Genomic DNA, 27,586 nt, shown 5'->3' on the forward strand with positions numbered 1-27,586 from the left:
AGGGCCTGTAAGACTGAGCTAATTGAGTCATAGATGAGGGAAGGGCTTATGGGACTCTTCCTGACTCAGAGGAGCTAATGGCGGTCTTGTCTTCCATGATGTAGGCAGTGGTGAGTTAGTCACAATGCAATGGGTAGTTTTAAGTCCATGCCCATGCTGGTAGCCCTGGTTAATGCCAGTGGGCAACAAAGCAAAAGCTAAAATGAAACAAGATGTGAAAGCGGAATGGGGATTTGGGTGGGAGGGGGATCAGAGATGGTGGAAGGATGTGTGTAGCCAGAATGTATTATATACATGTATGACATCATCAAAGAATCAAGTAATAAAATAACTAGTGACATAAAAACTAGTAAGATGATTTACATAAGCAAACAGAGGTGAATTTAGCTAAAGTGAGAAGGAGCAATGCAGGTAGCCCTTCATCTCCATGGCTTGTGCAGGTAGCCCTTCATCTCCATGGCTTCCACAGACACAACCATCCACGGATCCAAACATTTGTGTGGCTGGAATGATGGCTCAGTCAGGAGAGTCTCTGCAAAACCAGGGGAAAAGACAGACACGGTGGCATATGCTCCTAAGTATAGCATGGGGGTGTAGAGACAGGAAGATCCCTGGGACTCTCTGGCCAGTCAGCTTAGCCTATTCAGTGACTTTTATCTCAGTGAGAGACCCTGTCTCAAAAATTAAAGGTCACCCGAGGAACATCTAAGGTTGACCTCTGGTCTTCACACACATGTCCATGTACCCACACGTATGCACACAAAGATGCATTTACTATAAACATCCACAGAAATGGTTTCTTGTCTTCCCCCAAACAGCATAGTAAAACAATGATTCACACGGTGGGTACACTGTATTATTTAGAGATGACAAAATATATAGAATAAGTGTAGGCACGCTCTGCACAACTCTATGTGAAGAGCTTGGACATCGGTAGGTGTTTCAAGAACAGCTCTCCTTCGGATTGTGTATCCAGCCTTTCCATTATTGGAGGTTTCCATTATTATCCCCTCTTGCTGTGTGTGGGTTTGTGTTGCTGTTTGTTTGTGGCCCTCATGTGCTATGTTTGAGGAATGTGGATTTGTTTTCATAAAAACTGTTGTTACATCAATTTTATGGGATTAAAAAGTGAAATATATAATTCTCTAAAAATGAATTTATTTATTTTCAGTTCTCTAGGGCAACGTGAGGGGGGGTCCCAACAGTCTATCACAAGATCTTGTTACTATCCTAATTTGGATGTTCATGGAAATATATGAATTTTAACCCAAAGCTCATTTGCAAGCACAGCCCCCTTTGTCCATGTTCAGGACAGCGCAAACACAGACAGCCAGGTTTCCGCTCTTCCTCTGGGCGAGGAGGAGCCTTACTTCATAAGCCTCCCTCTTGCTAATGTTGGGCCGGGACAAAGTTAGAGTCAGTGACCTAGCTCTAACTCAGGGTGGGGCTCACTGAAACTATTCATCTGGCAAAGACCATGTTCTACGTCCTGGCTCCACTCAGCCGCAAAACCCTAAATAATTACGGTCATCAAGATGATCAGGTCTCCCCAGCATAGCCGTAGTGTCAGAGACAAATACAGGCTCTTACATTTGGTTCAGTTTTTAGGTGTACATGCCTAGATTTATCCGTTTGTTTTTGTAGTAAAACAAACAAACAAGTATGGTGTTGTTTAAAGAACGGGATATTTTGTAAGCGGGTGTTTTAAATGATATTTGCAGCACTATATTCAAAATAGAAATTTTTTATTATCCCATATAGGAAAAGAAATCATGTATTTCCCAATGGGCTCTAGATAGAATTACCTCTCATGGTCACTGGTCACATGTTTGTATAAATCTATCAACAGCCAGAAATGTGGAGTTTCCAAAATTGAGTTAAGACTTGGCCGTCTCTACCTCAGGGACACATGGGGGAGGGGTGGACAGTGAAATACAATTGGGGAGCAGGGAGGGCATCACTCTTTGGGAGACAGGACTGCCTGTCTGTAGCATGGGTAATTTAGAGGAGACTGAGGAGAGTAGTCTGATTAGAGCAGGGTTTGACCTGGAGAGCAACAGGACAAAAGCTCGGAAAGGTTTTGCAGGGGTCAAAGTGTGGGAGCTTGGCGAATGCCGAGCTAATGACTTCAAGTAGCAACACTGAGGATTTTTGAAACAGAAAATGATAATGAAAATGGTTTGTGAGTTAAGTCACGAATGGTACCTTTTACATATAATCTTGGTACTTGGGGGACTGGAACAGACAGATTGGCATGAATTGCCAGGCCAGAATGGGCTACACTGTGACAACTTAGTTAAAAAGAAAATAAAAAATTCCTCCAAAGAAAATTATATATATATATATATATATATATATATATATATATATAGTATGTTAGTACTGCCATGTAAATGTTACTCTTTGACAACAGTGTTAAGTATGAGCCAGAGACAAGAGAGTAGAAGCAGTGATCTTTATCTTGTAAGCATTTGTAGTAATACAGACATGAAAATATAATAGATTGAACGATGTTAGGTAGCAACAAAAACTCAAGGGAAGGCGGCATGTTATAAAAAAGGAGTAAGTAGAGTTTGATTAGTTAAATTGGTTGTATAACAACCAACTGTACTATTCAAATAGCTAAGAAATGGAACCACCTTAGATGTTCAACGAATGAATGAATATAGAGGATGTCAGATGTATAACTCAATGGAATTCCCTTCTTCCACAAAGAAAAATGAAACTCGCATTTGCAGGAAAATGGGTACAACTGGAGTATTCTGTTAGGCGAAATAAGCCAAATTCAGAAAGACAAATATTACACATTTTCTTTGATAAGTGAACTTTAGACTTAAATATGTACCTCTCCTTCTCTTCCCTTCATCTCCCACAGAGGTGTGTGTGTGTGTGTGTGTGTGTGTGTGTGTGTATGTGTGTGATAAAACCATGAAAGGGGAGAAAGGGACCTTAAGGGAGGGGTGAAGGAGCAAAAAGAGAATAATGAAATATACGTGGCATGGATCCGAAAGAGAGGCACGATTTGAGGGGAGGCAAGAAACCAGCCATAGAGGGGAGAGGGGAGAAGGCAGGAGCTGGAGAGAATGGTGGATAAGAACAAAATAAAAACAAATGTGTTCATGAAAACAACATAACAAAACCTATTACTCTGTATACTAACTTAAAAATTAAGTAATAACCACAGTGATTTGGTACATTTTAATATATTTGATAGTATGATAAAAGGCATGGAATTTGGACTTACTGGCTTCCATTTCTAGCTCCACCCTTTACTATGTATCCATCAGCCTTGGGCAAACCATTAACACCTCCTATCCTCTGTTCCCTCACACTGAAGTGGAGGTTTGTGCTTACTGCCCGCCTTTAAATGCTGGAAGAATTAAATTATGTTTCCTAATGCAATTCAAAAATGCTGCAAAACTAGTTATGTAAAATAATCTTGTTTGGGTTTTACAATGGAAACCAGTAGATGTGGATTCCTTCCCTCCTGCCTTCCTTCCTTCCTGCCTTCCTTCTTTCCTTCCTTCCTTCCTCCTTCCTTCCTTCCTTCCTTCCTTCCTTCCTTCCTTCCTTCCTTCCTTCCTTCCTTCCTTCTTTCCTCCTTCCTTCCTTCCTTCCTTCCTTCCTTCCTTCCTTCCTTCCTTCCTTCCTTCCTTCTTTCTTTTTGAGACAAGTTTCTCTTCATAATGATAATGGATCTGGAGCTCGCTCTGTAGGCCAGGATGATGGATATGCTCCTTAAAGACGTCCTGTCTCAGAGAAGATCACGGGTAAAGTGTCCCGTCATTCTTCAAGTCATAAGAAAGGTATGAAGTGCCAGGAGGTGGTGGTGCATGCTTTTAATTCCAACACTCAGGAGACAGAGACAGGAGGAGCTCAGAGTCTGAAGCCAGCCTGGTCTACAAAGCAAGTTTCAGGACAGCCAGGGCTACACAGAGAAACCCTGTCTTGAAACACCAAAAAGTGGGGTGAAAAAGAATGAAAGAAAGAAAAGGAAAAAGAAAACAAGAAGGGAATGAAAATCAAACAGTGACAGAGTACGTCAGGAATGGGAGGTGCCAAGTGGGGACCTTTCCCAGCTCCTTTGTTTACAGATGGTGGATATACCTTGCATGGTCACTCACAGGCTATAGAAGCTAACCATCTTTTGGCAGGCCTGAAGAAGGAATGAGAACAGTTGCACCAAAGAAAACAGAAAAAGTCCTGAGTTTCTGGATCACCTTAAAAAGAAAGTAACCTGAAGGCATAACCACCAAAAGCATCAGAAATGGGTGGTACATACATGACAGCTAATCCTTCCTCTTTCCCTGCAGATTTACATATGTGGAATTTGCCATTCACAATGTAATATCTTCATATAAATATACAACTAACAATTTTCTTGAGATTATTTTAATTATAAAGCCATAAGCAATATGCCCACCACCTCACATTTTCTGCATAGTGAAAGCATTTAATATCTACTCTAATGATTTTTAAATATGTGGAATTTTATTAACTATAGGTGTTTTTCTAGGACCTTCTCATATTTCAAATTCCGTGAAAGCTGACTAGTGCCTCCCATTTTTCAATCTCCTCAGCCCCTGGCAACCATTGCTCCACTCTCTGCTTCTTCAGTTTGATTATCTGTCATTGTTCCTTTGCTTGATGTTTACATATGAGGTCTCGGTGTGCTGTGCAGGCTATTCTCAGACTTCTACTCTCTGGTGATCTTCCTTCTTGAGTTTCCTAAGTAACTACGTGCAGACCTGCCTTGCCTGTTTTAGATAACTCCTGTGAGAGGCATCATTGTTCCGGTCTGTTGGATTCTACACTTATCATAATATTCTCCAAATTAATTCATATTACAGGATCTTTTTTTTGAGTGAACAATATTTTTAGTTGTTTTCCCTCGCTGGGCATTGTCTTACCTAGATACGATCCTAAACTGGCAGCAACATACACTGGCATTCTGAGGTCGACAAGGGGTAATGTCCTTGGACACAGCAGGAAACCAGAGCTGAAGGATGAAACAACTTTGTTTCTGTTGCCATCACAAAGCTACCTCACCAATCCAAGATGCTATGCCTATCTCCAGTCGTCCTGTTCTGTAAGACTGAATTAACATCAAAGCCTGCTCCCCCTCCCCTTCTCTTCTTCTTTCTTCTTTCCTCCTCCTCCCCTCATCCTCTTCCTCCTCCCCTTCTTCCTCTTCTGTGGTAGTGATTGAACCCAGGCTCTAAGTCATAACAGGTAAGTATGCTTCTTCTTAGCTTCATCCTCATCTGTAATGTCCTTGAGTAAATACAGGTGGTCTTTGTTATCATTTATAAGCAAAACTTTCCAAATTATATTATTATATTATATCATGTATTAAAGCTCTCTTCTACTAACCTCCCTCCTGCTTGCAAGTTGTCATTTACAATGCTATCAAAAGTATAGACCTTCTTTATATTCATTATTAATACTTGTAATTCCTTTGTTACCAATCATTTAAAATTTAACTTTTGCTATAGACTTTTTTGCACCAAGTGGTTTTGCAAATGGCTTTATCACATGCTGAATATAGGTTTGTTAAATGATGATATAATTTAATTTCTTATAATTAAGTTAATCTGGAATCCCAAACTGTAATCTTTTGTCACTGTACAAACACTTTTACTAATGGAAAAATTGTGTGTAAATATTCACATATAGAAATGTTCACATTTATCATTTGTCAATAAAAACTGATAATCATTCAACCAAACTAAGCCTCACGGGTTTAATGGTTGGTGGTAAAGTAGGCAGTTAAACTATTAAGCATCATAACACGGAAGTGGGTTTTCCAGTGCAGTGATAACAGCAACGCAGTGTGTGCCCAGCACACTCCTGGATGTTTGCACGCTATCTCGTTTAATCTCACTATAGCTCAAAGTTGAGACATTTGTCACATTTCGCAGAGGAGGGATCACACTCTTACAATGTTGAAATAATCGTGTCCCAGGCTGAGAAGGTAGGTATAGGTTCAGAGCCCGCTGCAGGTGTTCAAGGCTTCAACAATTACATTTTCCACCTGTCATGCTACCAGTCAAGAATTTATTTATTCATTGGCTATGACTTAGGCACTTTTAAAATTTATTCTCTCTCTCTCTCTCTCTCTCTCTCTCTCTCTCTCTCTCTCTCTCTCTGTTTTTTAGGCAGGGTCTCACTCTTCGGCCTTGACTGGCTTGCAATTTGCTACATAGATCAGGCTGGCCTCAAACTTAAAGACGTCTGCCTACTACTGTCTCTGAGGGATGAAATTAAAGGTATAGGCCACCACACACAACTTAGTCACTGTTCTTAAATTCAGAGTAAAATTGTAGGCAGAATGAACATATTCTATTATTAACGACAGACTTTAGATCTGGTGGATGACATTACACAATTACATTCAAATAGTTCTCAGCTTCAGAACTCACTGTGTAGATACAACACATATTCTATAGTGTTCAGTCAGTCCTGATGCTCTGAATTATCTTTTATTATTGGCCCTATAAAGCAATGGAAATAATCAAATTCATAAGTACGCTGTCCAAAGTGTGCCATAATGAAATATCATCAGTTCTGGGGATGATTCTCAATTGCTACAGTACTTACCTAGAATGCATGGGTCCCTGGGTTTGATCTCTAGTACTTCATTAAATCCAGTAAGGTGGTGCACACCTGTAACCCAGTGGAGACAAAGGTTCAAGGTCACATCTAACTACACTGAGAGTTCAAGGCCAGGCTGGGCTATAAAAGTGAGACCTTGTCTCAAAATAAACAGGGAGAGAGTACGCAGTGGTTAAGGGCACTCACTGCTCTTGCAGAGGACCTGACTCAGTTCCCAGCACTCAGATGGTGGCTCACAACTGTGTGTAACTCCAGGTCCGGGGGATCTGAGGTTCTCTTCAAGTGCACGCATGTACACACACATAATGTGCAGTCAAAACACTCGTACATGGGCCGGAGAGATGGCTCAGAGGTTAAGAGCACTGATTGTTCGTCCAGAGGTTTTGAGTTCAATTCTCAGCAACCACATGGTGGCTCACAACCATCTGTAATGAAATCTGGCCTGCAGACATACATGCAGATAGAACACTGTATACAAAATAAATAAATAAATCTAAAAGAAACCCACTCATACACACGGAACAAAAATAAACAAATCTTTACAAATAAATAAATAAATAATGAAATACGATCAGGCAGGGCAGCTAAGGGGGGTGGTGTCTTGAATGAATCATACAAACATGACCATCCTGCAATTGAACTGCCGGAGGAGAGGCACATCCACTGTTCTGGCAGGTGCATCAGCTTTACACCTGTGCAAACCCGAGCAGGGCTACATGTGCTGGGCTGATCACTGAGGCATAGCATTCCCTCCCACACTGGGACGATATTAACATGTGTCATACTCAGTAGACTAGTCGTACATGTCAATGTCATGGGTATTTGACCTGAAACTCAGTGTGCCTTTCATTCCAGTCATGGAACAGTGGCCATGCTTCCCCCTCAGGCAGCAGCAAGAGTGCAAAGAACAGCTCTCTGATTTGTATGCTGCATTTGTGGACTTAGCCAAGACGTTTGTTACAAGCGTGCTGTTGCATAGGAAAGCCTGGGAAACAGTGCCATCCAGACAATTTCAAAGCACACATCGAATCAATCTATTTTAACAATATAAAAATTACTGCTTTTGTCTTAAACCTAGCAATGCTCTTTCGGGATGTTCCACAGTTCACGCTAAATGGACACAGTTGTAGGTTTCATTTCTAAGGCTTGCATAGCAGAAGGGCTAGAAGTAATTAGTGTGGATATTGCATGTGACAGTGATTGTGTGCATGCAGTTTATAACTGGAATGATTGTTCAGGGTTAACAAGGCTTCTCTTCGCTGTCAACATGTACTTACTTCGTTTGGAATGTGGCCCACACACGGCACTCACCATTAATTCAATGACCGCTTCAGGGGAGCTTACTAAGGAGATTGCCAAAGAAAATCAAAGTTACTTTATTATCTTTGCATAATATGTCTCGAAACAGTAGCCTAAGAAAAACTTATGCGTTGGGAAGACCCAAAGGTAATTCTTAGCCATAATGTATAAGAAGAAAAGGCCCTTGTATTACTTCTTGAGGATGTGATTCACAAGTGAGCTTCACTGCTATTTATTCATCCATTCGCCAGGCCAGTTTTCTTCTCTCTCTCTCTCTCTCTCTCTCTCTCTCTCTCTCTCTCTCTCTCTCTCTCTCTCTCTCGCTCTCTCTCTCTCTCTCTCTCAGAATTTCTTACGTGTTTGTGCCACTATGCATAAAAAAGTAAGTAAGACCATATTTATCCCTGAAGGCCCGACAGTAAAGGATAGGGAAAGAAAAGTCTCATAAACAAGATTACGTAAGAGGAGCATGCAGATGAAGTCGTGCTCTAGATATTAGCGGAGTTGTGAAGAAAAGTGTGCACACCTTGCGGGAAAGCCTGGGAACCATGAGCAAAGCGAGCTGACAGAGAGGCTACCAGAGCAGGCACAGGCTGGAGCCCAAGAAAGGACAGGTGCAATAATGTCACCCAAACAAACCTGACAGCCCCTGGTGATGAACCTGATGTAGGGCATGTGTATAAAGAGTTCAGTATCTCAGCCCAGTGGGTACCACAGGAGGGTACTGAACTGACCAGTCCAGTCATCTGAGAGACTTGAAGGAGGCAATGGAGGTAGAAGCCAGGCTGCTCTTCATGACAACAGTCAAGAGGGAGGGAGGACAGGGAAATGAAATGGCTAGATTTTTTATGTTATGTAGCCGGTCTGTGCTCGCTCGTCCGGGATAACAGGAACCCCACGGAAGGATGAGTCAAGTGCAGCAGTGCTCAGGCAGGTGATGCTGACGGACCAGCAGCCTCTGCGAAGTCAGCAGAGCTCACCAACAGAAACGGCTAGAATTCCCTGAAGAATTTTCTGACACCAGCTCTGTGAAACAACATGTGCTATTCAATCTCTGATTAAATGGGGGGAAGAGAGGAAAGAGAGTCCCATAGGCAACCTCAGGGGCCTGTAACATTTGCTCTCAATCATAGGAATTGATAGTGAAGAGGCAACTGCATGCGGCATGGCATGTCATACCACACCATCCAGCTATGTGGAAAACACTAAGTTCATAACTCAGCATCCAAAATAACTGAATATCACAGGCAGTGTGTGGACAAGAAGAGTGTTACTAGCTCTGTGTTCCAGCACTAATTGTCCACTCACAGCTCAATAAATTCATAATTAAAAACATCACTTGAAGAGGCAACAATTTAGGGGCTCAGGTCAGATCTATGATAATGTATGCATGTGTAGTGGCACTGAAATAACCCAGTTACTTAGCAAGATTTCAGATTTAGTAAGCCAATTCCGCTTAAGTTTTTAAAAAGCATTTATTTACAGCAAGTAAGATATACTTGTTCAAATGTGTAATATTATGTATAGATAATCTACAATTCCAGATGGCTTTTCTGACCAGTGTTTAGGAGGAAGACAACGACTTAATTATGCAGCCACAGGTCTTCTGGCCATTACTGTTTCCTAGTACTACATGCAAAAGTGCATGGTGGGATCTAGAGACAAGAAGACAGAAAAGGCATGCTTCCTATTGTTGGGAGTGTTTTGAGCATGCAATGCCAAAACTATAAGGGCATGTATAATAAATGAGGGGTCAAGGAAGGACAACCAGAGTAGGCCAGAGGAACAGCTAAAAATTTGCTTTTAATTTTTATTTTTTCTTCTCTCATACAATACATCCCGATCACGGCTCCCCCTCCCTCCACTTCTCCCAGTCCCCCTCCTCCTCTCTCCCCAGATCCACTCCTCCCCTTCTCCCATCTGAAAAGAGCAGGCCTCCCAGGTACATCAATCCAACATAGAACAACAGGATAAAACAAGACCAGCCACAAACCCTCACATCAAGCCTGGATGAGGCAACCCAGGAGGAGGAAAGGGGTCCGAAGACAAATTTCAAGATAAAAACTTAAATACTGAAATCACTGGGTAGGCTGGTGAATATATCTTGTTTTTGGATGTCACACCATAGTAGATATTTGTTAATTATGGCCTCAACATTAATAAAGTCCACTTTTAATTTCTTGTTGTTTTTTTCAAAACATGGTTTCTCCATGCTGCCCTGGCTGTCCTGGAACTTGTTCTACAGGCCAGGCCTTGAACTCACAGAGATCTACCTGCCTTTGCCTCCTGGGTGCTGGGATTAAAGGTCTGTATCCACTTAATAAAGTCTGCTTTCAGACAGCGATAGGAGTTACGCACAGGTTTAGATTAATCTTGATTGGCTAAGTGTAACCTGTTCTCATAAGATTGACTGAAGCATGAACATGATGCTGATGGTATGAAATAAACCCCGATGGATCATTTTCAGGGGTGCCTCAAGTCAGAAAATGCTAGACCCTTACTGAAGCCTGATAGTCTAGCTACACCCCAGCCCCAAACTCTGCTAAACGTACCGCCCTCAAAAGCTAAAAGCACTAATACAAAAGTACTAACAGCTAAGCTTGCATAGAAGGTCACACACTTGATAAGGTTGAAATCAAAAGGATATAAAATGTAGAGATGAAGCCCATGCAGGGTGTCTTCTTGCGAAAAAGACAAAGGTCAAGAGAAAGAGGGGCGGGTAGGGCTTAGACGGTCTATAAGATTGTCCCCCTCCAATTCCCCAGCCAGAGAGGAGGGAGGGGTTTGCTTTCCTTCTGGTTTAAAACTCTCCTCTGCACGCGGGCAGCACTCTTGTCCGTCTGAGCTGATGCCAGCTTTCACACAGTTATAAAATGAACTGCCACACTTTCTATCTGAGGCTCTGGTGCTCTATTTATGAAGCAAGGATTTAAAATTTTTCTTATACAGTGTATTTTGACTGTTTCCCTTTCCCCAGCTCCTCCTCACCTCCCTACACATCCAACTTCATGCCCCCCTCTCTCTTATAACAAAAACACGAGAAACAAGATACCCCCATAAAAATGAAAATCAAAAGAAACCGGCTAAAGACTAAAGAGATTTAAAAAAAAAATAGAGTCAAAAACGAAAGAAAAAGTTCACAGAAATACTACTGAGTTCATTTTGTGTTGGCCAATGACTCCTGAACACGAGGTCTACCCCAGAGTGTGGTTGATTCACCCAGGGACCCTGCAAAGGAAAAAGTACATGTTCCCTTTTTCATGGGTATCAGTTGCAGATAGCTTGATTGGGGGACGGGACCCCATGTTCACTTCCCTGTCACAGAGCTGGAAACCCATCTGGCCTGAACCTGAAAAGGCCTTGTGCATGCTGACACAGTCTCTGTGAGTTCACATGTGAGTCCAGCCTGCTGTGTCTGGAAGACACTGTTTCCTTGAAGTAATCCATTAGCTCTGACTCTTTCAATCCTTCTGCCCCCTCTTCTGCATGGATTCCTGAGCCTTGATGGGAAGGGTTTGATAAAGACATCCCATTTAGGGATGAGTGCTTTAAAGTCTCTCACACTTTTCACATTGTGTAGTTGTGGGTCTCTGTGTAAATTTCCATCTACTACAAGAAGAGGCTTCTCTGATGTGAGCTGAGCAAAGAAATGATCTATGGGTTTAGCAGTATGTCATTAGAAGTCATTTTATTGTTATTTTCCTTCAGAAGAATAATAGTTTCTTATTATTAGGTTTTGCCACACATCCCAGTCCCATGATATATCTACTCTCAGGTTCCTGGTCACTTTAGCAATATAAGGGATGAGTTTCATCTTGTGGAGTTGGCCTTAAATGCAATCAAAAAGTGGTTGGTTACTCCCATAACATTTGTGCCACTACTGCACCACTGTATCTTGCAGACAGATTGCTGTTGTAGGTCACAGGACCTCTCTCCTATGGTAGCATGCAGAATAGCTTCCAGGACTATGAATACTAGTCAGTAGGGGTAAATATTCTAGTTAAGCACCAGAATGATCTCTGTGTTCAAAGATGTAAGCATTGTCTTCAGCAACAGGGCCTTCCCATCAGGAGAGAAAACAATAGCCCTGTAAATAGCCTGTGATGCTTAGGGGGTTCCATGGGATACCCTTTAACAATTATTCAACAAAATTTAACCTATTCCTAGCAGTGAAAGTTTTACTTGGTAGCATAAGATGTCGGGTTGGATTGTTGTCTTCCCTGTTATTTGGTGGCTCTATTTAGATCCCTTTCACATTAAATAGGGACAGGAATGGGTAAAGAAGGGATAACTAATACTAAAGGTCATTTGAAAAACCATCTGGAAACCTGAAGCAAGGAGATTTATTTCTCACACTAATGACTGAATCATTTATTTAATTATTCTTTATCAATAAAAGCTCAGACTTGAGTTTTGTGCACAAAACTCAAGTCCAAATGGATTAAAGACCTCAATATTAATCTGAACACACTGACCCTGATGGAGGAGAAAGTGGGAAGTACTCCACAACATATGGGCACAGGAGAACGTTTCCTACATATAACCCCAGCAGCACAGACATTAAGGGCAACATTGAATAAATGGGACCTCCTGAAGCTGAGCAGCTTCTGTAAAGCAAAGGACACTGTCAATAAGACAAAAAGGCAAAAGATCTTCACCAACCCTGCAACTGACAAAGGTCTGATCTCTAAAATATATAAGGAACTCAAGAGACTAGACTTTAAAATGCTAATTAACCCATTTAAAAAAAATGGGGCTCTGAACTGAACAGAGAATTCTCAACAGAAGAAGTTCAAATGGCCAAAAGACACTTAAGGGCATGCTCAACCTCCTTAGCTATCAGGGAAATGCAAATCAAAACAACTTTGAGATACCATCTTACACCTGTCAGATTGGCTAAAATAAAAAACATCAATATTAGCCTTTGCTGGAGAGGTTGTGGGGTAAGAGGTACACTCATCCATTGCTGGTGGGAATGCACACTTGTGCAACCACTTTAGAAAGCAGTGTGGTGGTTTCTCAGGAAATTCGGGATCAACCTACCCCAGGACCCAGCAATCCCACTCTTGGGAAATTACCCAAGAGATGCCCAATCATACTACAAAAACATTTGTTCAACTATGTTCATAGCAGCATTATTTGTAGTAGCCAGAACCTGGAAACAACCTAGATGCCCTTCAGTGGAAGAATGGATGAAGAAAGTGTGGAATATATACATATTAGAATACTACTCAGCAATAAAAAACAATGACATCTTGAATTTTGCATGCAAATGGATGGAAATAGAAAACACTATCCTGAGTGAGGTAACCCAGACCAAAAAGATGAACATAGGATGTACTCACTCATAATCGGTTTCTAGCCATAATTAAAGGACATCGAGCCTATTATCCATGATCCTTAAGAAGATAATAAGCGAACCCAAAGAAAAACATATAGTTATTCTCCTCGATATTGGAAGTAGACAAGATTGTCGGGCAAAAATTGGGAACTTGGGGGTGGGGTGGGATGGGGGGAAGGGGAGATGGGGAGAGAAAAGTGTGAAGGGGAGAATGGGGAGAGCTTGGGGGAATGGGATGCTTGGGATATAGGAAGGGTGGATATGGGAGCAGGGAAGCATGTATCTTAATTAAGGGAGCCATCTTAGGGTTGTCAAGAGACTTGACTCTAGAGGGGTTCCCAGGTATCCAGGGAGAGGCCCCCAGCTAGTTCCTTGGGCAGCTGAGGAGAGGGAGCTGGAAAAGGCCAGATCCTATAGCCATACTGATGAATATCTTGCATATCATCATAGAACCTTCATCTGGCGATGGATGGAGATAGAGACAGAGCCCCACATTGGAGCACCGGACTGAGCTCCCAAGGTCCTGACGAGGAGCAGAAGGAGGGAGAACATGAGAAAGAAAGTCAGGATCATGAGGGGTACGTTCACCCACTGAGACGGTGAGACAGAACTATCGGGAGATCACCAAGTCCAGTTGGAATGGGACTGATGGAACATGCAACCAAACCGGACTCTCTGAATGTGGCTGATGGTGGAGGCTGACTGAGAAGCCAAGGACAATGGCGATGGGCTTGGATTCTACAGCATGGATGAGCTTTGTGTGAGCCTTGTCAGTTTGGTTGCTCACCTTCCTGTACCTAGGGGGAATTGGGAGGACCCTGGACCTAATATAGTGTAGGGAACCCTGATGGCTCTTTGGCCTGGAGAGGGAGGGAGTGGGGGTATGGGTGGAGGGGAGGGGAGGGAAGGGGGAGGAGGAGGGGAGGAGATGGAAATTTTTAATAAAAAAAATGAGAAAAAAAGTTTGGGAGTCAGATGTTAGGATAAGAACCTGATAATCAGAGAAGCAGCAGAGGAACAACCAGTGACCTTTCTCTCTCCTTGCTCGATCTAGAATGGCTGAGAATCTTTCTAAGACCCTCCCTACTATTTCCATTGTCTTCAGTCAAATATTTCCTCAGTCCTCCAAACTTTATGGCTAATTTTGATCAGCTAGTAGCTAGTTTTGCCCTCTGATTCAAAGTAAACTTTGTGGGTAGTCCTGGGAGTGCTGTGAGACAACGGTCTGTACTCTGTCACTTATATTTTAACAAAACACTGATTGGCCAGTACACAGGAAGGAAGTATAGGTGGGACAATGAGAAGAGGAGCATTCTGGGAAGAAAAAAGATGCAGTCTGCAGTTGTCATCCAGACACAGAGGAAGCAAGATGAGAATGCCTTGCTGTTAAAGGTACCAAGCCACATGGCTAACACGGACAAGAATTATGGATTAAAATGTAGAAATTAACACAGAAAACAATCCAAAGAATCAATGAAACAAAAAGCTGGTTCTTGGAGAAAATCAACAAGATTGACAAACCCCTAGCCAAACTAATCAAACGGCAGAGGGAGAACACACAAATTAATAAGATCAGAAATGAAAAGGGGGACATAACCACAGACACAGAGGAAATTCAGAGAATCATTAGATCTTACTACAAAAGCCTGTGTGCCACAAAATTGGAAAATGTAAAAGAAATGGACACTTTTTTAGATAAGTACCATATACCAAAGTTAAACCAGGACCAGGTAAATGCTCTAAATAGTCCTGTTAGTCGCAAAGAATTAGAAACTGTTATCAGAAACCTCCCTACCAAAAAGAGCCCAGGACCTGATGGGTTCAATGCAGAATTCTGCCAGAACTTCCAAGAAGACCTAATACCTATACTCCTTAAGGTATTTCATAATATAGAAACAGAACAGTCATTGCCAAATTCCTTTTGTGAAGCTACAATTACCCTGATACCTAAACCACACAAAGACTCAACCAAGAAAGAGAATTACAAGCCAATCTCACTTATGAACATCGATGCAAAAATTCTCAATAAAATACTGGCAAACAGAATCCAAGAACACATTAGAAAAATTATCCACTATGATCAAGAAGGCTTCATCCCAGAGATGCAGGGCTGGTTCAACATACGAAAATCTATCAATGTAATCCATCATATAAATAAACTGAAGGAAAAAAAACCATATGATCATCTCATTAGATGCAGAAAAAGCATTTGACAAAATTCAGCACCCCTTTATGATAAAGGTCTTGGAGAGATTAGAGTTACAGGGGTCATTCCTAAATATAATAAAGGCTATTTACAGCAAGCCAACAGCTAACATCAAATTAAATGGAGAGAAACTCAAGGCCATCCCACTAAATTGAGGAACGCGACAAGGCTGTCCACTTTCTCCTTATCTCTTCAATATAGTGCTTGAAGTTCTAGCAATAGCAATAAGACAAAACAAGGGGATCAAGGGGATTCGAATTGGAAAGGAAGAAGTTAAACTTTCGTTATTTGCTGATGATATGATAGTATACATAAGCGACCCGAAAAACTCCACCAAAGAACTCCTACAGCTGATAAACTCCTTTAGTATCGTGGCAGGATACAAGATCAACTCCAAAAAATCAGTTGCCCTCCTATATACAAAGGATAAGGAAGCAGAGAAAGAAATCAGAGAAGTGTCACCTTTCACGACAGCCACAAATAGCATAAAATATCTTGGGGTAACTCTAACCAAGGAAGTGAAGGATTTATTTGACAAGAACTTTAAGTCTTTGAAGAAAGACATTGAAGAGGACACCAGAAAATGGAAGGATCTCCCTTGCTCTTGGATTGGGAGGATCAACATAGTAAAAATGGCAATACTACCAAAGGCAATCTATAGATTTAATGCAATCCCATTAAAGATCCCATCAAAATTCTTCACAGATCTTGAGAGGACAATAATCAACTTTATATGGAAGAACAAGAAACCCAGGATAGCCAAAACAATCTTATACAATAAAGGAACTTCTGGAGGCATTACCATCCCTGACTTCAAACTCTATTACAGAGCTACAGTATTGAAAACAGCTTGGTATTGGCATAAAAACAGAGAAGTCCACCAATGGAATCAAATAGAAGACCCAGATCTTAACCCATAAATCTATGAACACCTGATTTTTGATAAAGGAGCTAAAAGCATACAATGGAAGAAAGAAAGCATCTTCAACAAATGGTGCTGGCATAACTGGATGTCAACCTGTAGAAGAATGAAAGTAGATCCGTGTCTATCACCATGCACAAAACTCAAGTCCAAATGGATTAAAGACCTCAATATCAATCTGAACACACTGAACCTGTTAGAGGAGAAAGTGGGAAGTACTCTACAACATTTGGGTACAGGAGACCGCTTCCTACGTATAGCCCCAGCAGCACAGACATTAAGGGCAACATTGAATAAATGGGACCTCCTGAAGCTGAGCAGCTTCTGTCAAGCAAAGGACACTGTCACTAAGACAAAAAGGCAGCCTACTGACTGGGAAAAGATCTTCACCAACCCCGCAACAGACAAAGGCCTGATCTCTAAAATATATAAGGAACTCAAGAGACTAGACTTTAAAATGCTAATTAACCCAATTAAAAAATGGGGCACTGAACTGAACAGAGAATTCTCAACAGAAGAAGTTCGAATGGCCAAAAGACACTTAAGGGCATGCTCAACCTCCTTAGCTATCAGGGAAATGCAAATCAAAACAACTTTGAGATACCATCTTACACCTGTCAGAATGGCTAAAATCAAAAACACCAATGATAGCCTTTGCTGGAGAGGATGTGGAGTAAAGGGTACACTCATCCATTGCTGGTGGGAATGCAAACTTGTGCAACCACTTTGGAAAGCAGTGTGGAGGTTTCTCAGGAAATTTGGGATCAACCTACCCCAGGACCCAGCAATCCCACTCTTGGGAATTTACCCAAGAGATACCCAATCATATTACAAAAGCATTTGTTCAACTATGTTTATAGCAGCATTATTTGTAATAGCCAGAACCTGGAAACAACCTAGATGCCCTTCAGTGGAAGAATGGATGAAGAAAGTGTGGAATATATACATATTAGAGTACTACTCAGCGGTAAAAAACAATGACATCTTGAATTTTGCAGGCAAATGGATGGAAATAGAAAACACCATCGTGAGTGAGGTAACCCAGGCCCAAAAAGATGAACATGGGATGTACTCACTCATAATTGGTTTCTAGCCATAAATAAAGGACATCGAGCCTATAATTCGTAAAAAATCCTAGAGAAGCTATATAAGAAGGTGAACCCAAAGAAAAACATATAGTTATCCTCCTGGATATTGGAAGTAGACAAGATTGCCAGACAAAAAATGGGAACATGGGGGTGAGGTGGGATGGGGGGATGGGGAGAGAAAAGTGTGAAGTGTAGGATGGGAAGAGCTTGGGGGAATAGGATGGTTGGGATATAGGAAGGGTGGATATGGGAACAAGGAATTATATATCTTAGTTAAGGGAGCCATTCTAGGGTTGGCAGAGACTTGACTCTAGAGGGGTTCCCAGGTGTCCAGGAAGACGCCCCCAGCTAGTTCCTTGGGCAGCTGAGGAGAGGGTGCCAGAAATGTTCAGATCCTATTGCCATACTCATGAATATCTTGCATATCACCATAGAACCTTCACCTGGCATTGGATGGAGAAAATGACAGAGCCCCACATAGGAGCACCGGACTGAGCTCTCAAGGTCCTGATGAGGAGCAAAAGGAGGGAGATCATGAGCAAGGAAGCCAGGACCGCGAGGAGTGCTTTTACCCATTGAGACGGTGGGACAGATCTAACGGGAGACCACCAAGTCCAGTTGGAATGGGACTGATGGAACAGGGGACCAAACCGGACTCTCTGAATGTGGCTGACGGTGGAGGAGGACTGAGAAACCAAGGACAATGGCAATGAACATGAACTCTACAGCATGGACGGGCTCACTGTGAGCCTTGTCAGTTTGGTTGCTCACCTTCCTGGACTTAGGAGGAGCTGGGAGCACCATGGACTGAACATAGTGAAGGGAACCCTGATGGCTCTTTGTCTTTGGAGAGGGGTGGAGTGGGGGTATGGGTGAAAGGGAGGGGAGGGAAGGGGGAGGAGGAGGGGAGGAGATGGAAATCTTTAATAAAAAAATGAGAAAAAAAATTAAAAAAAATAAAATCTAGAAATTAGTTAATGAGAAGCTTGAACTAATAGGTCAGCCAGTTTATAATTAAAGTAGACCTCTGTGTATTTCTTTGGGACCGAAAGGCTGTGGGACTGGGTAGTACAGAAATCTCTGTCAACATGGCAGTGTCTGAGTACGATCAAAATATCTCACAACAGATGATGACTACTAAGACTTCTAGGAGGCCAGGAGCTTCTCCTAACCTGGGGCTTCATTGCAAGGTCTGCTTTTCTTCATAAGACAAGAATGAGAATCTAGGATACCCTAGGGTCTGTTTGCAGCCACTTTCCATCAATAAGAAAAGAGACTGTGTAGAAAGTAAATCAGCATTGAAACAGAAAATGGAAAGAGCCATGCTCTGGTCAATTCCTCAAGTGCTATATGCAGTTATGCTCCATGATTATTTATATAAACAGCCCTTTTATTCTAACTAGTCTCAGTTTGTATAATGTATATGTTTGTATATATGTGTGTAGGTATATGTGTATATATGTGTGTGTATAATCTTGCAACCCAAAATATTAACACACCTATTTAAAAATTAATGTAGGCTGTGTGGTGGTAGTACACGCTTTTATTCCCAGCACTTGGGAGACAGAGGCAGGAGGCTCTCTGTGAGTTTGAGGTCAGCCTGGTCTATAGAATGAGTTCCAAGACAGCATGGCTGTTACACAGAGAAACTCTATCTCAAAAAAACCCCCAAAATTTGATGTAAATGGATTATAGGGGAATGCGTTTCCCTGAAACCTACCCTCCAACATGATAAACATGTTTGAATGCCAACATAAACACCCAAAATTTTGGGAAGAGTTATAAAATCTAGCCAATATCATGCTACATGAAAATCCAGCTATACTAGCTTCATAACAACACGAGAACCTCACCCACTTTTCTAGAACCATGACAAAACACTATGACCAAGGCAACTTATAAAAGAACGTGTTTAACTTGGTGCCTCACAGTTTTTGCGTTATAGACTATGATCAGCACGGTGTGGAGCATGGCTCCAGGCAGGCAGGCATGACTCTGGATTAATAACTGAGAACTGACATCTGATGCACAAGCATGAGGAACAGGGAGACAGTGAGAGAGCTAACTGAGAATGGTGTGGGCTCTTTAAAACCCAAAGCCCACCTTTAGTGTCAAACCTCCTCCAACATGGCTACACATCCTAATCTTCCCCAAAGAGTTCCACCAACTGGGCCCCAAATATTCAAACACATGAGACTATGGGGACCATTCTCATTCAAAACCCACACCTACCTTCTGAGGTTGGACTTGATAATCTCACTGTCATACAGTGTTGGCGACTGTGAACGGAGAGAATCTGAAAAGATATGAACACACAGGAGAATGAGCTAGGAGCCAAGCCCAGCAGGGCCTTTTCAAACAAGAGGTGTAAGGAAAGGTAACTTGAGATGGAGATCAAATGAAAATTGAAGACATATTTTCTCAATATCTAAATGACGTCATAATTAACTACCAAAATATTTGGGAATTATTAGTAGTGAAACATTTTCTCATCTCTTTTAATTGTATTTTCAACTTTGACTATATTTTAAAGATGTATCTGTAAGAATGCAAACAGTGGTAACATGTGAGTAACACAAAGTGCATCCTCAGCTTGCATGCCCATAGGCATTGACTAACTAGGATGATTTTTTTCTTAGACTGGATTTCGTTATGACTGGAACTCAGTATATAGCCCAGACTAGTCACAAACTCATAGTCCTCATGCGACCACCTCCTGAGCATTAGGGTAACAGCTACATACCACCAGACCTGCATCAAGGTAATGATTAAAACTGGGAATAAAAGAGAGCCTGAAGAAAGGTTCTGTGTATTCAGTGATCTGGAAACCATTATTACTCTGATTTATTACTGTTCTACATTTTAAATAATTTCAGATTCATGAGTTGGAAATATATTAGACAGGTTCTAATCCAGTTTAATTCAGAGCCTACATCTACTACAACATGAAAACCAGAAATGCAATATTGGAACACTGTGTGTATAGTTCTATGCTATCTTCCCACATGTAAATTTGTGTAAACTTCATGGTCAACTCGAAGAGCTACTACATCACTACAAAGATCTCTCTTGCTCTCTGGTCTCTTCTCTCTTCTGGTCTCTTCTGGTCTCTTCTTTCTTCTTTATACCGAAGATCACTAACTAATTCAACACCCCTTCTCTTGAAACTCAGATTACTGGGTCCAGGCTGAGCATGGTGTTAATTTAATTAACAAATGAAATTATTTCCTGGGCTTGTGCTACATCCTTCAAATTAACTTTGTAGCAAGCAGTGTGGGTTTAACTTTGTCTTTCAGACAGGCTTTTAGGTTTGATTTTGTGAAAACTTCGCTTTCTTAGCGTGAACAGCACCTTTTCTTAGCGTGAGACTTTTCCTTGAGTTTCATTCTAGAGTGAGCCAACTAAGTCACCAAGTTTGTGCTTCCAGCTTTATTCCCGCCACACATGAGCAGCAAACACGCAGCCTTTTCTATATGGGCTGAAGTTGCTTAGTAACACGGCTCACTTTCTATTTTTTTAAACAATTATGATTATGCTATAACCTAGCCTGACGGGAAATGAAAATGCTCGCCCTTTATCTCAGAAGAAATACAGCAGAGAATTTAAGAACAGAGAACGGGAGACGGCACCTTGTTTCAGTCTTCCGGGGCACGTTTTTCTCTGCAAAGGGGCCGAGTGGAGGGAACCTGAGACTGAAGGCCCCCGAACAGGCCCCGCCTCCCCTCTCCGCCCCGCCCATCGCCCCGCCTCCGGGCCCCGCCTCCCCGGCGTCGCTACGCCTCCCACCGTGGCGGCGCCATGGCGGCCTGTGGGTTCCCGGCGCTGGCCAGAGCGGCGCTAGGGAGGCTACCGCCTCGGGCTGAAGGCTTCCGACAGCAGCCGAGCTCAACCCTCAGCTCGGCTTCCGAAAGAGCCTGCGGCGGCTCCGCTCCAAGCTCGCGGGGGGCGCCCGAAGGAGAGCCGAGGCTTCCGGCGAGCCAAGAGTTAACCGCGGCCGAGCGGCACATCGCCCGGCTGCACCAGGCCGCCTGCGCGGTGAGGCCCGCTCCAGCCTGCCCCGCGGCCTCTGCGCCTGCGCGTGCTCAGCCCCTGGACCCCGGAGGCAGCCCCGGGCGGGGGGGCGGGGCTGGAGTTGTCCCAGGTCTTGGGCCACCGGCCTGGGGCGGATCGGTGTCGTGCGTCTGCTGGGAGGGTCCTGAGAGAAACCCGGCCGCACTCTTGCGTGAGAGTGGGACTCGGTTTCTGATCAGTGTCCCAGCTAAAGGCTTGTCTCGGGGTGTGTGTGCTCGCGCGCGCCCTCCAGTGTGTGAGTGTGTTGGGTCGGGAAAGGGGTGTTCAATGGAACCAAAGATGGAAACATTGAGACAGATATGTTGCCTGAGCAGGGTAACTTGAGCTTCCTGCCATGCAGTGACTTTCATAATGAAAACAAGACAGATGCCTTGCATTTTTGCCTTATGTCCTCTCATCCTTTATCCCCAAGTCCAAGTGAGCAGAGGAAATTACTGTCGGGCAAGTTTGCATTTTTCCCTATGCATTCTTGAATAACCTTTTCTTCTGGTTTGTGGATTTGACAATTGCTTGTCACCACTAATATCCATCCTTATCTCCCTGCAGTTTCCCGACAACTCAGACTACAGGAGTTTGAAGATAGCATTATTTATATTATATTCTAAGTTCTATAAAGATATAAAAGTGATTTGTCATAAACTTGTATATTAAGTTCTTTGTGTGGCTAGTACTTGATAAGAGTGATATTTCGGTTGGTTTGACCCACAGAGGTAGAGAGGAAAACCTTGACCGTTTCCTAAGGTTGACATCCCTTCCTTGACAATAGTAGGCCCTGAGAATCTGCTGACTCTTTCAGGGGTTGAAACTAAATAAAGATTCATCAAGAGATTATTGGCAGTATTTGATTATTCTTGCTCATACTCTTATTTTAAATATAACACATGGAGTTTGTCCCCACTAGTCACCATGTAAGATAAAGCCCAGAAGTCTCATTGTTTTCAGTGCGTGTAAAGACTGGTTCAGTCAACATGGGGGAAAGAAAGGAAGTTGCTTTCCCTGGGGAATCCACGACTGTTTCATCATTGTGGGTTTCACAGATTACATGACAGTCCAGGAGACCCTAGGTAAAACCCAAAACAAGCTTGATAGTTCTCTTTCCCACAAATCAGAGCTCCCAAGCCCAGTACTTTTCCATGCCTCAAGACAGCTAGCTGTCAGCTCTTCCGCTGCTGACTGCATCCTCACCGGATGGCTTGCTCCCCTGTCACTGTCTGCCCGCTTGCCCCATCTTTGTTGCCATCATTATCTGAGGCTCATTTAGTGAGGACCAATTGTGTAAAGGCAGTCAGCAAACTCAGGCGCACCGTATACACACAGAGAGCGCATGCGTGGGGGCCGCTTGCCAGATAATTGTCCCCAGGAAACACATGGAAGCTACAAAAAGTGAAGGCTGCTCAAGACTTTGGAGTGTTTTGTTTATTTGCCTTCCAGGTCTTCAAACATGAGCTTTGTGGGGATGGGGAGTTGAAAAAGAAGTGAGGTCCTGGAAGTGGGCCATTCTACAGTAATGTTGAGTGCACCTGGTGTCATATGACCCCGGGGATTTGGGAAGTCCTTGAAAGCATCATTGAGACTTGCTGGATTCTTAGTACTGTGGTCTATCTGTGTGGGAATGCCTTAGAGCAAACCCAGACTTGGACCAAAATTAGTTGGTCTAAATGTCAACCATAATGAGTGATGTCATTACATATGACACTGAACAGCTGAAGATGTTCATGACTGAAAAACATGTATGGCATAGCTGGTAATACTTTTCATCCAACATGTTGCTGTAAGCTTGAGGCGAGCCTGGACAACATAGTGAGTTCCAGACCAGGCAAGGCCATATAGTGAGACCCTGTCTCAGAAACAGAAAAGAAAAAGAAAAATGTATGCCTAAAGACCTGCTGCATATTTCATGCACATTTTAATGAAAGTCTACATGCAAGAGTGATATGCTGAGCTACTGGAGGTGAAAGTGTTACATAGAAGTTTACAGGGAAGTTTCCTCTAAAATCTGGAGGCAAAGAAGCATCATTAAATTGATACTTGTGCATCGGTGGGAAATGCTTCCCTGACACTTGAAGTTGTATACTGGAAGTTGCTTTGCTCAAGCTTGTTAAACCAGTGAGTGTTCTCGTGGCAAAACAGTACTTTTTTCACGTAAGACTAGAGCTAGCAATAGTGGGAGGGAGCTGGGGAGGAGGGGGAAATAGTGTGGACTGTGTAGCCGGGCAACACATCATGAAGGTATAGAGAGTGTTCAATAATAGCAAAGGTAATGCTTTTCTGCAAGGGCTGTTTGGCTTTGATTAGCACCTTTCCTGTGGATTTAAATCATTATCCGCATATTGTAAGTACTGAAATTGTAACTGCAACTTCTGAGTGGAGTTCATTTTCAGCCTCTTAGGCTCTTAAAATCATCTAAATCACTTGTTATTGAGCTCCTTGCCTAGACGCAAAAAGTATCAGAGAGGTGGCTACATAGTTATTGCATACAGAGGACTTCTTGTTTTTCCATCAGCTTCTCATTTTACTCAACCTGTATGTTTTCTCCTTTAATCACATACAGTTAGATTGTATATAACATTGAAATGCATTCGCTCCTTTATTGCAAATGCCACTAGATTACTGGGAAAGAAATTTAGTATTACTCTTATTTTTACAGTGGTTTTGAACAAAAATATTACTAGGGAGGTATGATGAACATTAACAAAGATTAATGCATTGTTTTATTACTCTTCAGGCTGGCCAGCTAAGCTATGTGGACCCAACTACAGGGTACGTGGTGTTCACAAGGCTGGCCCACTTGCAGAGAGGTGCCTGCTGCGGTTCTGCCTGCAGACACGTGAGTAACAGTTCTCGAATTACCCAAGCAGTTTGCTGAGCTTCTGTAACTTCATAAATACCTATTATTTGAACAACAAGTCATATAAAAAAGCTAAATAGACCTAGAGTGTGCTTTTCACTAGCTGTTTCAGCAAAGGACAACGAAGCTCTTAGTGCCAACACAGGACCTTTAAAGTTAATGGAATTTTGTACCGTTTCATTGCAAGCATCAGCTCCTCCAAAGGCTAACACTTGAAATTCAGAGTAACTCTTTATTGGGAGGAAAGCTTTCACAAAGTCTGAAAGAAGTTGTCTTCACTAGGCAAGTACAGAGAGCAGGAAGAAAAGTCAAGAAGAAGGAGAAGGAGGAGAAGAAAAGAAAGAAAGAAAGAAAGAAAGATGATAGATAGATAGATAGATAGATAGATAGATAGATAGATAGATAGATAGATAGATGGATGTTGGAGCTCAAGTCCTGGAAATCCTGCTATCTTAAGAAACAGACATTTGCCCATCATTTGAGACATGGATCTCGCTGAAATGATAAGACTTCCTCGTCTTGCATTCCACTCTCTGCTTCACAGTCCCCCTTCCCTGGGCAGGTCTCCAGGACTGGTGCTCTACTTTCCCATAGTTCCTATCCACGCGTGTGCGTGCGCTCTCTCTCTCTCTCTCTCTCTCTCTCTCTCTCTCTCTCTCTCTCTCCCTCTCTCTCTCTCTCCCTCTCCCTCTCCCTCTCCCTCTCACTCTCCCTCTCCTTCTCCTTCTCCCTCCCCCTCTCCTGTCCTTGTCCTTCCTTTTCCCTTTCTTCTAGTCAGTGTTTAAAGGCTATATTACTCCAAAGTTAGTGCTGCAGGTCTGAGTAGGTTTATTCGGGGGATTCATACCTGTGTTTAATGATCAAAGTGAATGACTATTCCTTCCTCTATTCTGAGCAAAGAAGAAATCAGAGGGTTTTTTTTTTCTATTGTGAGGCATACCACTGAGGCATATTGTTATTTGGTTAAGACTGTAAGCAGATAACAACTGTTTACAGAACACTGAATATTTTTCCTGCAAGAAGATATTATTTCCTTTTACTAGTCTACTTTCTCATTAAAGACAAGACACCAGTACACATATGAACTGCAGACAGTTTTAAATGTCAGTCTTCACATTTATGGATACTCCTACCTATGCCACGAGCTGTTCCTAATCAAATGCATGACAGCGTTGCGTAAATGTAGGACCTGTAGATTTCGTAAGATTGGGGGTTTGACAGTAAAATTCTTGAAGTTGGAAGGATGTACTTAGGAAATGGTTCTTGAACCCTAATTAGGGATATTTACCCAAGGTCCCATTGTGTTGTTTAGTACCCAAGATATGTCCCACCATGAGACATGCACATTCTCACAATGACTGTTAAATAATTTGATAATAATTTGTTGTCCTTCTTTTCCAGTGTCCATATGGCCAAGTCAATGTGAAAGATCCATCTAAAAAGAAGCAATTCAACTCCTATTTTTACGTTTGACAACAACTTTATCTCTGTTCTGTCTAATTGAACTTATGTTTTTGAAAATAAAGTCTTAGCCTGGAATTTTTTTTTTTTTTTTTTTTTTTTTTTGGTTTTTTGAGACAGGGTTTCTCTGTAGCTTTTTTAGAGCCTGTCCTGGAACTAGCTCTTGTAGACCAGGCTGGCCTCGAACTCACCGAGATCCGCCTGCCTCTGCCTCCCGAGTGCTGGGATTAAAGGCGTGCGCCACCACCGCCCGGCTAGCCTGGAATTCTTATCTGTTATAAATATCTGAACACTGATTTAGTATTAAGTATAAACATTCAAATGAACATTCATAAAATGGACATTATTTCCTTGCTTTTTGCTGCATGATCACATGCATATGTTGAAGAAGAAAATAATGACTGTCCTATTACATGAAAGTAACAGTTGGGCCATAAGAGTAGCTTTGGGTTTTCCTTAGCTTTGCTTCTCCCAATGTTTCTCATCAGTGCAAGGAAGGTTGCTTCAACTAGCAAGTACATTCTTTATTTTATGTGTATCTTCAACTTTAGGATATAATACCGTGTAGTGCAGGATATGAACACCCAAGAAATACCACCCTCCTGCAAAGCTGCTCTCATTGTCCATCTGCACTTTCAGTGTGAATCTCAGATCATTTTGATATGGGGGTCAGACCAACAAACATGCCTCCCTTAGCCCAGCCTTCATTCTCCCTCTACCCAGTCCTCTCCATTTTCTTTTGACATTTCTGAGGCAAGGCTACCTTTGAACATCTTTCTTGCTCTGCATACCTTCTGTCCACTGTGGTGATTCCCCTGTGAGAGTCCAGCCTCTAGTGAGGCATTATCTCCCAGGGGTTGTTCTTTTCTTACCTTCTCTGCTTCTGTGGCAGGGCAGCAGCCCCTGGGAGTCCCTTTGTCTGCCAGTGGAAAAGTTATGCAATAACTGGCCCTCAGACGTGAACCTCTCAGAGATTTTCAGGTTTTAATCAACCAAGAGGTTCTAGTGCCTTCTTCAATATTTGTCCCCAAATAAAATTCCTTAGGTATAAAATATGTGAAAATAAATTTCTGGTGATTCTGATTTTTTTAATTATTTACATTATTTATATACTTTCCATGCCTGGTATTAAATTGCTCCCAAAGCCTGTTGACCACATTGATGGCTCAGGTCTCCCAGTCCTCTGACCCTGGTCTCTAGAAAGCACCCCCCAAGATGCAAGTAAGATGCCTGCAGCTTCCTTGGATTAAAATGCTACTATATTGGGCCTGGGATTGTCATATCCACAAGTTATTCTGAGGAAGGGAGTAGCTGTGTCATAAGGGAGTAGCTGTGCCATAAGGATTCCTTGAAGCCACTTTCCCATTCTTAGGTTCAGGAGCAATCACTTCTGCTTTTTAACTAAAATTGAAGATTAACCAGATAGTCTCTTGGGTGGTAGATGAGTAATGATGATGTTCTAAAGAAATACAGTCTAAAAAGGTTATCTTCCTGAAGAATCTAGAAAAGGAAGGAGAGATTATGTTGAAAAGGAGTCCTACTTAAGAGTGTTTAGAAAAAAAGACCCTTGGGAGATATAAGAAACTTCCAGGGAAGCCTTTACTCCCTGGCTGCTCTTTCTTCCTCTTAGTTCAGTCCTTCCAAAATACTAACCATCATGGAGGTTGGCAATTCTTGGGATCTCAACTTGCAGCACAGTAGATGCTGGGTCAAGGGAGGGGAGGCACTTATTCAT

The 27,586-nt window shown here is 42.3% G+C and overlaps 1 protein-coding gene and 1 long non-coding RNA gene across 2 annotated transcripts in view; one reads left to right on the plus strand and one right to left on the minus strand.

Moving 5' to 3' along the window:
* LOC119827965 overlaps positions 1-21,168 on the minus strand; it is a 101,918-nt gene extending 80,750 nt beyond the window's left edge. Inside the window, exons 1-2 of the long non-coding RNA XR_005287735.1 lie at positions 21,101-21,168; positions 19,704-19,767 (exon numbers count right to left, since the gene is read on the minus strand). This is a non-coding gene — a long non-coding RNA (uncharacterized LOC119827965). The remainder of the gene's footprint in view (positions 1-19,703; positions 19,768-21,100) is intronic.
* Positions 21,169-21,249: 81 nt separating this feature from the next.
* Positions 21,250-25,929, plus strand: C12H1orf53 (chromosome 12 C1orf53 homolog). Its single transcript, XM_038349346.1, has 3 exons — positions 21,250-21,506; positions 24,268-24,369; positions 25,792-25,929. Exons 1-3 carry the CDS (start codon positions 21,270-21,272, stop codon positions 25,861-25,863), a joined length of 411 nt encoding a protein of 136 aa, XP_038205274.1. The 5' UTR covers positions 21,250-21,269; the 3' UTR covers positions 25,864-25,929.
* The last annotated feature ends 1,657 nt before the right edge of the window (positions 25,930-27,586 follow it).

Source organism: Arvicola amphibius, chromosome 12 (genome assembly GCF_903992535.2).
Source record: "Arvicola amphibius chromosome 12, mArvAmp1.2, whole genome shotgun sequence".
Lineage (NCBI taxonomy): Eukaryota > Metazoa > Chordata > Mammalia > Rodentia > Cricetidae > Arvicola > Arvicola amphibius.